The sequence below is a fragment of the Leptonychotes weddellii genome, chromosome 8, assembly GCF_054177405.1.
Source record: "Leptonychotes weddellii isolate Sample4059 chromosome 8, ASM5417740v2, whole genome shotgun sequence".
NCBI classification, from domain to species: domain Eukaryota; kingdom Metazoa; phylum Chordata; class Mammalia; order Carnivora; family Phocidae; genus Leptonychotes; species Leptonychotes weddellii.
In genome coordinates, this window is record NC_138376.1 from 46,603,486 (window position 1) to 46,617,152 (window position 13,667).

A 13,667-nucleotide genomic window follows, 5' to 3' on the forward strand; every position below is an offset into this window, starting at 1 on the left:
CTTGATTTTGTGCAGCAGCTCTAGTGTTCTGGTAAGAAAGAAGTACGCACGCAGGGACAAGCTATAAAATACCAATTGCATAGTTTTGGTGACTCTGCATATGTGTTAAATGCTCTGATATTTGCATTTTAAACGGGCATTTCATGATACAAAAATGAATGATAAAAGTCGTGTTAATAATTTAATATTTTAATTTTTCTTAACTTAAATTGACATCAATAGCAACTAAAGACACCATAAAGGGTTGAGAGACCACGGCAGAAAAGAAGTGCTGGTGGCAGAGCCTGCATCTGAAGCCGGCCTGATGCCGCAGCCTGGGCTCATAAGCGCGGTCCCTGTAGCAGAGAGAGAAAAGCTTGTGGCTGGTGGAGCTGTGCCACCTCCCACCACCACCAACCCTTCCTGAAGCTTCCTCTCTGAGGAATAAGGGGAACAATAAGATCTCTTAGGAGTTTTCTAAGGATTAAGTGATATTTAATGTCTAGGTATCAGCACAGTGCCAACCCAGCGCATGGTAGGTTTCCAAGAGATGCATGTTTAATTTTTTCTTTTCCCCTTGACTGTGGCCTCACCTTAGCTTTGAGTATCTCGTTTTCTTCTCCTGCTTCATTAATACAAAGCCCGGGAAGCAGGTATTCCTGGCCCACATGCTGGAGCACGCATCTGCTCCCAGTTAACCTTTGGGGTCAGGGACAACTGTGGAATTTTTTTTCTTTTTTCTTCTTCTTAAAGCTGTAGCCCTGATTGCTTCAGTGCATTACTCTGATCTAACTAAAATTTTTTGGAGGGCCAACCATGGAGGTGAAGTGAAGTGACTTGAAGGTATGGTTTGTTAGCGACCATTTATATGTCTTATGTCACTTTCCCATAATTTATTGAAGTGAAAATTTCTTTCCTTAAAGCACGTAATAATATAAACAATGATGTATTTCAAACAACCACCACTAATTGCATCCTCAAATTTAAGTGTTCCTTTATAACATTGTTCTGTGAGTAGCTTTGAGAACTATATGGGCAATTTCTATTTTTACATTTGTCAATTCACAAAGTTACAGATGATATTTGACATTTATACTATAAGATAGAGATTTTTAGTGATTGACATAGTGAGTTTTTCCATGAAAAGAACTGGAACTAAGCTCACTTGGCACGCAGAAGACAAGGCCACAGTGAATCTTAATGAAACCAGGCTTAGGAAGAAGATTTTCAGACAAAGCAAGGGATATTTGTTGGATATTACTTAGGACCTGGTCCTAAGAAGGATGGATTTAGCAAGATTATGTTGTGTGAGTGGTAAAGGAGGAGGAAGGAAACAGTAGGTGATGACTTTGGATGAACAATAGTTAAGAATAACAAGATCTAGGAAGTGAATAAAAATCCTCTTAGAATGTACAGAAAAAAACAAAACAAAACAAAATAAACTTGGTCTCTCACTGGCTAGAAAGAAGAGTCATAACTCAGTTCCACAAATATTGTTATGCAGAGAGCTTTGAAGTGGGTATGGGGTGGTGAACTGTATTTAGGATTATAATAATTCATAATGTTGCTTACAGGAGATCTCATGGGGGAAGAAGATGAGATGCTGTGGTCAGAAAAGCATCTGGCCTCATAATGGACAGAGAACAGTGACTTAGCAACAGAAGCAAGGACTCAGTCTAAGTGAAGGGAGAGATGGTGGCTGGCTGGGGTAACAATGATAAATAATGCAAACAAAGGAACCCTTGTGCACCGTGGGTGGGAATGCAAACTGATGCAGCCACTGTGAAAATCAGTATGGGGGTTCCTTAAAAAATTAAAAATAGAATTACCACATGATCCAGTAATTCCACTAGTGGGTATTTATCCAAAGAAAATGAAAACACTACTTTGAAAAGATACATGTACCCCCATGTTTATTGCAGCACTATTTACAATAGCTGAGATATGGAAGCATCCATTGATGGAAGAATGGATACAGATTATGTGATATATATACACACACACACACACACACACACATACACATATTCACAATGGAATACTACTCAGCCATAAAAAAGAATGAGATCTTGCCATTTTTCAACAACATGGATGGACCTAGATGGTATTATGCTCAGTGAATAAAGTCAGGCAGAGAAAGACAAATGCTACATGATTTCAGTTGTATGTGGAATCTAGAAAACAAAATAGACAAACAAACAAAAGAAGCAAAAACAGACCCTTAAATATAGAGAACAAACTGGTGGTTACTGGAGGGGAGTACATGGGGAGATGGGCAAGATGGGTCAAGGGGAGTGGGAGGTACAAGCTTGCAGTTATGGAATGAATAAGTCACCAGGATGAAAGGTCCAGCAGAGGGAATATAGTCAATGGTTTTGTATTAGCGTTGTATGGTGACCAACGGCATCTACGCTTGTGGGCACAGCATAAGCTACGAATCGTATGAATCACAATGTTGCACACCTGAAACTAATGTAGCATGGTATTTTTTTAAAAAATGGAAACAAGGTGAAGCATGCTGCCATGGATATTCTGGAAGGAAAGATCAAAGAGGTTGAGCTTTACTGGATTTGTTTGTTTGTAGTTTGCTTTTAAGCCTAAGGGTTTTAGTATTTATACCAGCAGTTCTCCAACCTGGCGGGACGGAATCAGTACAGCCTCTGATTAACTGGCAAGTATGGACAGGAAGGGGAAATCCGTTATAAAGGAGGGAGGAAGGGTACCAGAGGTTTCAGACAGTCAGCTCAGGAGAAATCATACAGGTTACTTTGACCTGAAGGAAAAAGAGAGAGACAAAAACAAAGAGAGAAAATAGGTAGACCTTGGCAGCATCCCAGCACACCACATGGTGACTGTAATGGAATTTTTATGAGGAGAAAACCATGCAAATTCAGTAACAGTAATTAGAGTTGGTCTCATTAGCTTCACCTTGAAGGGATGCCTGGAGAAGAGTAGCTAGTGGTTGGAACCATTGATTCATCAACGAAGTCCTTAAAAGGAAGAATAAGACTCGTGTATAAAAGAACTAATCCAGGCCTATGCACTGGAGAGAATTTCTGGGAGAACCTGTTCTGTTTGTCTCACTGATCCTCGTCAATCACTGTCTGTCATAAATCATAAAGCTGCACGTGCACGTGCTCTCACTTGGTCTGCTTAGAAGGAGACCCAGAAATCAGAACCACGGGCCTGGGAAGAGGCAGAAGCTCATTCTCAGGTGCCCTGGTGAGGATTCCGAACTGTCGGAAGGCTGTTTCTTGGATTTTGGCTGTTCCTTGGTTGTTTCTGAGGGCGCACATTGGGAATCTAAAATGTGTATAGAGACAGTGCCCTAAAATCCCTGTGTCTTACAGCACTCACCAGGCCTAAAGTTTATTACTGAGATTTATAATGTCACAGAAGCATGATAATTCTTGTTCTGCTGTCCAACAATCTTTTAATTCCAATAGAAAGAAAAACTTCCTGAAGTATGAAATTTTGATTTATAACTACAGAAAGAGTGAATGCGATTCGTTATTATTTCTTCAAACTGTTCTTCCAATATGGTGAAGTATTACCATGTATTAAATCTAATTTACCTCTCTAAAAATGATAATGCACTTGGAACCCACAGAGGTAAGCAGCGCCCCAGGTATCCCAAAGGCACGAGAGTTTAATCTTGCGCTCTTTGCTCATTGAACTTCTGGCTGCTCATTTCCTCTTCTCTCTATCTTTTGAAAAAATGGTGATGATAATATTAACATAGGGTCGTCTCTAGCAATAACTTAAAGTGTTTTATAAGATCTTTGCAAATGGATTCAGAAATTCTAAGTGACAAGTGGATTTTTCCTCTTCCTTCCTCCTTTCCTGTCCTGAGTGAAAGAAAAGATGGGAGAGGAGCCACCAGCATGATGCTGTGACTTTCTGGTCCACTGAACCCTGCGTGGTGAATGGCTCCTGATTACTGGTGGGAGTTCCCTTCTGAAAAGCCCGTCCTTGTGTACAGACACTTTGTATTTTTTGACTATGTGACTATTTGACTATTACTCCAGGGCCTATAAAACTTTTAGATTTCTGAAAGAAGGAAACTGCCTTTCAATCAAATATTCTTGACATTGGAATACACTGATGCTGACACAGAGACACCAAGATAAACATAACTAAGCTTTAGCTGACTGTTCAAATGGTCATGAGAGGGTATAGGCAGTTTTTAGAGAGGAAGCTCAATTAGACATCAGTAAAGAGTTAGACAGGTGTGAGTGATTTCAGGAAAATAATGGAAGAAGCTTATGAAATTAAAATCAAAGCTAACGTGATGCAAAGCAAAAATATGTCTAGCTTGATGTGTGAGAAATAAGACCCAAAACAATGAAAGTCTCGGGGCGCCTGGGTGGCTCAGTTGGTTAAGCAACTGCCTTCAGCTCAGGTCATGATCCCGGAGTCCCGGGATCGAGTCCCGGGATCGAGTCCCGCATCAGGCTCCCTGCTCAGCAGGGAGTCTGCTTCTTCCTCTGATCCTCCTCCCTCTCATGCTCTCTGTCTCTCATTCTCTGTCTCGCAAATAAATAAAATCTTAAAAAAAAAAAAATTTAAAAAAGAATGAAAGTCTCCCATCCAAGTACTAACCAGGCCCGAGCCTGCTTAGCTTCCGAGATCAGACGAGATCGGGTGCGTTCAGGGTGGTATGGGTGTTATGCACAAACAATGAATCATGGAACACTTCATCTAAAATTAATGATGTAATGTATGGGGATTAACATAAGAATAAAAAAAAAAGAATGAAAGTCTCACCTACTGGAACAATACGTATTAAGTGGTACAGGATTCTAGACACTCAAGCCATTTTTACTCCATATTCAATGATGGTATGTACTTTAGTGGGTGCTAAACTAAAATTAAGATGACTGGAGGTTTTGGGGCACCTGGATGGCTCAGTTGGTTAAGCATCTGACTCTTGACCTCAGCTCAGGTCTTGATCTCAGAGTTGTGAGTTCACACCCCTCATTGCTACTTAAAAAAAAAAAAGATGATTGGAGGCTTTTTTTTTTTTTTAAAGATTTTATTTATTTGACAGAGAGAGATACAGCGAGAGAGGGAACACAAGCAGGGGGAGTGGGAGAGGGAGAAGCAGGCTTCCCGCAGAGCCGGGAGCCTGATGTGGGGCTCGATCCCAGGACCCTGGGATCATGACCCGAGCCGAAGGCAGACGCTTAATGACTGAGCCACCCAGGTGCCCTGATTGGAGGCTTTTGAATGAACTCTTAAGGAGCATACACTCTTGGTTTATCTTAAGATCTGTACTGTACAGCGTCTCTCTCTTTTTTTTCTTTAAAGATTTATTTATTTATTTTAGAGAGAGAGAGTGAGTGGGGGGAGGGGCAGATGGAGAGAGAGAAGGAGAGAAGCAGACTCTTCCGCTGAGCGTGGAGCCCCACACAGGGTTCGATCTCAGGACCCTGAGATCATGACCTGCGTGGAAACAAGAATCAGACGGACGCTTAACCAACTGCAGCACCCAGGCCCTGTACTGTGCAGTTTTTAATCATGGTGCAAACTTTCAACTTCCCGTTCTGTAGATATGACCGTTAAACTAAGGATATTCTAGAGCTTTGAAAGCATCAGAACCATACACAGCCATCTCCACGATGTTTCTTTGGTAGCCATTCTGTACAATGGAGACCATGTGGTTTCCACTTCAGGAGATTAAATGATTAAAATGTGGGCAATGTAAACCGACTACTGTTTGTGGACAAGTCAAGATGATGTCCTGACTTCCAGTTGTGCTGGTGAAGAGGCAGCGAGGGAAGGGTGACAGACAGTGAAGGAAAGGTGACAGCAACAACAAATGCAATGCTGTGCTCAGAGCACGTGAGAATTTGATAAACCACATTTCCCGAGGCAACATATAGCACATATTTTTCTATGTTTTGAACAGAAAAAGTTAAGACTAGAAAAAGTGGGAGGTCTGGATCTCTCTTGCTGTTTGCTGTCAGAGATGAGATCATGAAAATAAGGGATGTAAGCACCAGTTTGTGGGTACACCTGAATTTCCATAAAGTGCTCATTGGAAGTGTAGAACAAAGAGTAAGAATGTGGGCTTGTAGGTGACAGATTTGCACTTGGCCCTTCCTCTTTTTTTTTTGTCCTCTGGATGTTCTTCTATGAGATCAAGGTTATGCCCATTGAACTATGCATAGATGGATATTCCCTTCCATATAAATAAATAAAAAAAAGGAGGGCGCCTGGATGGTTCAGTCGCTTAAGCATCAGACTCTCGATTTCGGCTCAGGTCATGATCTCGGGTTGGTGGGATCAAGCCCTGTGTTGCGCTCTGTGCTCAGTGCAGAGTTGGCTTGAGGATTCTCTCCCTCTGCTCCTCCTCCTGTAGGCACGTGCATTCTCTTTTCTAAATAAATAAATAAAATCTTAAAAAATAAAAAAATAAATAAAAAGAAAGGAGGATTTGCAAGGATCTATATATTTTTGTCATTTCAACTCTGTTTCAAAGCACTGGTCAAATGTGGCAATTTTCATGTATTTCTCAAGTCAGTAAAGTGAATTAGTTTAACTTTTTTTGGACAGTCTTAAGAATTCAAATTATTAATAACTTAGACAACTTTGACACTACAGTCCAGGATATTTAATTTCACAAAAGCTAAGATTTGCTGGTTTTAGATTGTCAGGAAGAAATTCTCACAATTTCTAATCACTCTGACGTGATCACTGAAGAAAATAATGAACATTCTTCTATAGGAGAAAATATTGGGTACGAGCATACACTGTCAGTTATGTTACAAAATGCCTCAGTACTGTGAAATTGGGAGATGTGTTATATTAAGGAATTGGCTACAACCTGCTCTCTCATTCATCAGGCATCTTCCTTCTGCCCCATCTGAATCAAGGCTCTATAAAGAACAGGCTGAGCTGATTGGATTTTGTGATACGCCCCCCTTCATTTTTCTTTTTCTGTACTGTAGATGACATTCATTCATTTTTTCCCCCAGAAAAACATCAAGCTATATTTATGTGTTCTTATTTCTGTTACAGTTAATAACCAAGGGCTTGAAGTAAATAAGGAATTATTTGGCATGAAATATGAGGTAACCTTTCATAGTTAATTACCACAGCACAGAAGACCTACATGCTAGGAACTGACAGAAAGCTATGTGCACAGAGCACTTGTACATAGATCAAATAAGCAGGAAGTTATATATTTTTTTCTGAAAAATTCTATTACTGTATTATACCTTTATAATATAGGTTAATGATGAGATTTTAACTTATATTTCAATGATGTGAACAGAGAGACACATGTGCCCCCTCTATCCTTTATTTAGGTCCTACCTTCTACACTGCCATCCACATCGATCTCAAGATACAGTATTACAAGCTAACCGGGATAGTCTCTGTCTTCAGAGAGTTTTTCAGTTAGTGAAAGAATCAATAAGTATGTAATTACTGATTTCTCACACAGTACCAATCCTGTGAATGATGCAGCTGGGGATACAAAAGATATTGAAGGCGTGGATTGTCTAAAAGGAATTTAAGATGAATTCTGCCAAGGGGCAAGATTAAGATTATGAAATTGCCACTATTCTAGTGTTTTTGATTTATGAATATGGTAGCTTCTTATGATTCGAAGTCGTGACTGTGAATGACAAAGCAGTATATAATTATTGTGGGATATAAACTGCAAATTACGGGACATAAACAGCAAGTTGTATATAGGCTTTGTGTCGATAGCTGTAAGGAGCCCCAAATTCATCAGAGGCCCTTGGGCAGTCCCGGAAAAGGGAAAGAGAACTGGGTCAGGCATTCCAGGCGAGAGGAAGCCGGGAAGGGCGAGTGAACGCGGGCGAGTAAGCTGGCTGCTGACACGGCCGGCGGCGGGCTGGGGACTCGCTGGGCGCGGGCTGGGAGAGGATGGGGACGGGTATGCCAGCGGGGCGCACTCTCTGTACAGGACTGGTCGAAATGGGAGGCACAGAATGAGAAACACGCCAACGGAAAGAAATTCCCTGACCGTTCTCCTCGGACAAGCGCTCTACTTTCTGAATTCCATCTTCTGTATCAGTTACGTGCCTCTTTTCACGCAGCGATGTCTATGTTCCCGGGACGCATTAGACACCGTGACGGACGCTGTGTGCACCGGACGTGGCTTCGTAGCTCCGATTAAGTCCGTATGTTGTGACTCCCTGAATCGATGGCAAGTTTTAGTGTAACAGGGACCAGGGATTTTGCATTTATTCTTTCAAAAACATGTAATGAGTGTCTATATGTGACAGCCACTCTTGTTATAAAAAAGGAAAGCCATTGTTCTGGTTCCCAAAGAGATCCAGACAGTTAAAGAAGATAGGATATCGGTTTCCAGCAAACGGCAGCGAGATTAATTCTTAAATTTTCCTGGAAGGGTTAAAGGCTTCAAAGAAAAAGATCTTTTGAGCTGAGGCTTAAAGGATAGAAGTGTTTTGGAGGCAGGAAAGCGAAGTGTGGGTGGCTCAGGAAGGTGCAAGAGCCCAGCACAAGCACCGAAGTGGAGGACGTGGTGATACGTCGCAGAAGGTCCCCGTGTGCAGTGCAGCCGGCTGTAGGGTGGAGTGAGGGAAAATGAGGTTGTGCGAGAGGCAGGGGCTGGGTAAACGTCTGCACATAGCATGCCAAGGATCTTACTAGGTGGTACGTTGTGATGAAGCGTGCTGATTAGGTAAGATAAGTTTGAATCTGGATGTTTAGAATGATCCCCTGCAGCAAAGTGGGGTAGAGAGGGGAGGAGGGGCACGACCAGCAGGGAGACCGGAGGAAGGCTGCTACCACCGCAACAGTCTGTGACCGACTGGGCACGGTGAGGAGAAGAAAGAATAAAGAAGGAGAAAATACAAAAAGCAATTGGGAGGTAAAGTGGACAGACTTTGGTGTTGGGTAGGATGTGGGTGACAAAATGAAGAGAAGGCAAGGACCCTGTCTGTCTTATTCACAAGTGTATCTCCAGTACCTAGAAGAATGCCTCATCTAGGGCCCCAGCAAATTATTTGTCAAAATGAATAAAAGTGAGACATCTAGATGACTCCTGGGCTTCTAGCTGAAGCAGATGTTTATTAATGGCAGTTGCCCACAGAAGGGAGACAGGAAGGGAAGATAATGTAATCACCTGTGGATCACTGTGAGACATAGTGGTGGTTTCTAGAAGAGCCAAACTATAAGACATACACTATAAGGAAGTGGGGGGTCTGAAAGGAAGAAGAGCTAATAAAGGAAATGCCAAATATGACTGCAGAAACACAGGAATAGGATTAGGTTAGGTTACCATCGTAAGTCAAGTGAGACATTTTCAAGCTGAAATGTTTGACCGGGTGATTTGTCCAGAGCGTTCAATGAGAATGAAATCTGGCAAAACCAGTGCTCAGCTTTGGGGAATGCAGGGAGAAATGTCATCAGTGATGGGCATTAAAGGTCCCTTGCCTTTTTATGTGGACGTGTCAGAAATTAGAGGTTGGCTTACATTTCATGTATACAAACTCTGTGCATCTTTTAACCTGAGAAAGATAAAGGCAGCATAGGAAATGGTGATTTTAATGGTAACAACCAATAAGCAGATCAGAGATGGATATGACCAAATGATTAAGAAAAACACCTAAGCGTGGAGATAACACTGACTTAGATCATAGTTTCTTATATAGAACGGACAACTGCAAATTGTATGGTTGATATTAATCAGAATCATTATGTTTTAAAGGAATGGGTATTTCTTTAATTAGTAACTTTATGTGACATAAATTGATGAATCATCCCAACATATGACATTATGGGCAATATTACATATCTTAGATCATCTCCAGATATGGTCTAATTTAGCAAGTCCCTGGAGGTTTTGAGTGGTTACTCTCAAATATTAGTTACCTAAAAAGCACCTAATGTGCTGGATAAAATTCTATTTTTTGATTCAAGAGTGTTTGGGAATTAGTATCTTAACAAGCACCCTCCTGTGCTTCTGAGACAGGTGTGAAGAGGTCCTACTTAGAGAAAACACGGCCTTCGGTGCTACTTGCATTTTTAAGCTGGTGTTCTTGTTCCCTCAGGTGGTCGAATGTGGAATTGCATACTTCAGATTTCCTATTTTCACTCTTTGGACAACAGAGCTCCACAATTTATCTACCTGTTATCTAGCCTTTATTTAACCATTCTATAAACCTGAAAATGCAGTGCAGCATGAACATTCATCTCCTTACTTATAAAGCAGATGACTAGAGAAGACCAAAAAATGTCACAAGAAAGATTCCATAATTTACAAATGCTGTGGCTAAAACATTGCTTTTTGCTTGTTTGTTTTTGAGAATTTTGAAGGACTCTTCATAGAAGAGTGGCAGCATTTTCATGGGCCAAGTGTTTATCCTTTACTTGGGTTCTCCTTTTCAATCTTTCAGAATTTAGAAGATTTGTTTTAAAACAAGACAGACCCAGGGTCTTCAATGCTCATTTCAATTTTTCATTAGCCGGTTTCTTGTGTGTGTGGGAGGAGATGCTAATTAAAAGGATATAATTGATAAACATACGACGAAGGATGTGTGGAGTAAAGAATCAGGGGTAAAAATTCCTTCTTCTTTCCCCTTCTTCCTCCCTGACTTCTGGCAGTCACTCAATAGATATTTGTTAAAACCACCTGAGAGGCTTCGTGGGCAAAGTAGTGATACCGGGGACACCGTTTTTATGAAGGAAGAGAGAAATTTAGCAAACCAAAGTTTGTAATCGAGGGGCTGTGCTCTACGTGCAGGGCAGGCTATCAAGGCTTAGAGGCAGGGAGATTGCCCGCCCGGGAGGGAGGAGGGTGGCCAACGGGGAGATCCTAATGGAGAAGATGCCATCTGGACTGGAAACCTCTAAGAATGGCTACTTTTTAAAACCTTGTGCAACTGTGTTGTTGTCTTACACATCATACAATTATCTGTTTTTAGGGTGGTTCTCGTATTCATTCATTCAGTACTGATTACGTGTCAGGCAGTGTGCTCTGTGTAGGTGTATAAAGCTGAAGACGACTGGCTTGGCCTCTGTCCACATAGAGCTCCCATTCTTGTAGTGGAGACAGACAAAAATAAATTATCTAAAAAATAGATTAAAAATGATAAATTGAGGTATAGGCTTTGAAGAAAATAAATAAGAAGCTGGGGTAGAGAATGGGTGCAGTGTGATAGCATCTACTTTTGTGAAAGGGAAGGCCTCCCTGAGAAAATCTAAGCTGCCGTGTTACCGAGGCCTACTCTGTTTTAAGTGCTTTTCTTGTATCAGCTATGTTAATCCTCACAACTCCATTAGAGAATGTCCCATTATTAAACCATTTGCCAGTGAGGAAACTGAGGCACAGAGACCTTAAATAACTTGACACATAATCTGTAGGTGGTGGAGACTGGATCCAAGTCTACATGCCCGGGCCCCACAGCCTGCTCTCTTGACCCCTCTGACAGCCATCTCTTGTCAAGGCAGAGGAAAGAGCCCGCACAAAGCCTCTGTGACCAGCGAGGGCTGGACAGTTAAGGCACTGAAGAAGATGTGTGCGAGAGGAGCATAGAGACCAAGAGCGCTTGAGGTTGGAGATGGAAGCAGGGACCTGATCCTGAAGGCCGCCTGAGGACACTGCAGGGAGGTCTGGATTGCATTCTAAGTACAGTGGAAAGTCACAGGTGGGTTTTAAGCAAAGTTTTTTAAAAAAGTAACTCTTGCCGTAACTTGGAGAATGATCTGCAGGCAGCAAAGGCGAGAGGGAGATCAGTTTGAAGGAGGTCATGCAGTTTGGCAGAAGAGATGGGGCAGAGATTCGAACGGACTTTGGCGGTGGAATGAACAGCAGTTCACATGATGAAGTGCTTTCCCCCCACCCCCCAGAAATGGTCGGAGGCTGACACACCACCCTTCACTTGGGATGTGCGCTCCTTTCAGACACTTGTTAATACCGAAACCGATGTTCAGAATTAGAGGCAGGCACTGAATGAGTCGAAAAGAAGAGAATATGTTACTTACCCTAGCATAAAGAGAACCCTTGATGGTTGCGAGAAAGGTTCTTTTCTGGTGTAATATGTTGATTTCACAGATGAGAATACTGAACTCAGAGAAAGTAGGTAGGTAGGTGCTTTTCCTTGATTCCACACAAGCATAACTGGTTTCTACTGAAGACAGACAAATTTAACTTATAGGTTGATTTCCCACCAATTCTAGGGCATTGGAGGACTTTATTACAGGCCGGGCACTTTCTTAATTACTTACTTCTTTAATTTGGAATGGTTTCCTTTCAGGGCAACCATTCCCATTTCACAACACATGGTGAAATGATGTCCCTTCTGAGAACTTCCCTTCTCTCCTTATATATGGAAACAGAAAGAAATAGAGGAAAGGACAAGTCAATAAGCTCACCTCTCACGTGACATATTCACCTTCTCTGCCCTCACGTTTGCCTGCCGGAATTCTTGCCCTTGAAGAGAAGAAGTAGCCCTGGTGTGAACGGGGCTTTGGAAAGGGTCAGGGAACGTCTGAACACTTTGGACTACAGGGAACATGCTCGAGGCAGCAAACAGGAGGAGGCTGCATTTAGGCAAATGTGTCCTTTATCTGGAGCTAATTAGAGAATCCCTGAAGAATTTCTAAAGTATTCTTAAAGAAGCTAAGCAAGTCCTAGAGGGTTCAATTAATCTTACCATGGCCCTTCTGTCCAGTGAAAAATATTAAGTTATTTTGCAGTGCCGAGTGATTATTTGCCAGCTGAAACTTCAAGTGGAATTCATAACCGAAGCCGATGTCTGGGATCTGTGAATAAGCCAGGAATGAAGTGTATCCAAATGCATCTGTGCCACTGAGACTGGGCTGAGAAATATCAATAGCTGTGGAAAAACCCAAACCAAATAGTTAGAATAAACCTGTGCATGTACTTGTAAAAGGAGGGTTATGTTTTGCTGATGCATCTGGCCAGAGAGTCTGTTTACTATCACGTTAATTAGACTTAAGTGTCCTTCAGCATTGAGCAACTAAGTGACTCAATGGGGAGTTTCAAAACCAGAACAAAGGAAGTGCAGTGTTTTGAGATCTTGTATATAAAGCTTTCGCATACCCTTTTTACATAATGAAGAATTGACTTAAAAAGCAAAACCCTATATTTGAAGAGTAATTTTTGAAATAAAAAAGATCACTGGTGGTCAAAGTGTTTGCCCAGGCGCTTTGTAAACGTGATTTGGCATCTGAACACTGGCCATGATTTAGAGAGGAACTTGCAGCTTTGAAACTGGGCTTTTTGAATCCTGCCTTTCTGGAAAAGCCAAAGCCATAGGTCGGGGTGGGAAGGCCAAGACATGGGCAGGCAACAGGTCAGTTTCCAACACCATGTTGTTAATGACTAGAACTTTTCTTTTAGTAGAAATCTTTGTTTAAAAAAAATACGTTTATTCTTGCTCTGTTAAGATGCTTGTTAAAAAAAATGAAAGCATAGGTTTCGATAGGACTGAAACTGTAGGGAGATTTAGTAGAAACAGGAAATGGTTAAAAATGAAGTTCAAGGGGTGCCTGGGTGGCTCAGTCGTTAAGCGTCTGCCTTCGGCTCGGGTCATGATCCCAGGGTCCTGGGATCGAGCCCCGTCGGGCTCCCTGCTCGCGGGGAGCCTGCTTCCTCCCTCTCCCTCTGCCTTCAGCTCTCCCTGCTTATGTTCCCTCTCTGTCAAAAATAAAATCTTAAAAAA

The 13,667-nt window shown here is 41.8% G+C and overlaps 1 protein-coding gene across 1 annotated transcript in view; it reads right to left on the reverse strand.

The window, feature by feature from the left end:
* The window catches only part of LOC115942618 (protein eyes shut homolog), a 515,538-nt gene that overhangs the window by 64,380 nt on the left and 437,491 nt on the right, over positions 1-13,667 (reverse strand). Inside the window, exon 10 of the mRNA XM_081827581.1 lies at positions 12,636-12,818. Within this exon, the coding sequence (XP_081683707.1) occupies positions 12,636-12,818 (183 nt within the window). The remainder of the gene's footprint in view (positions 1-12,635; positions 12,819-13,667) is intronic.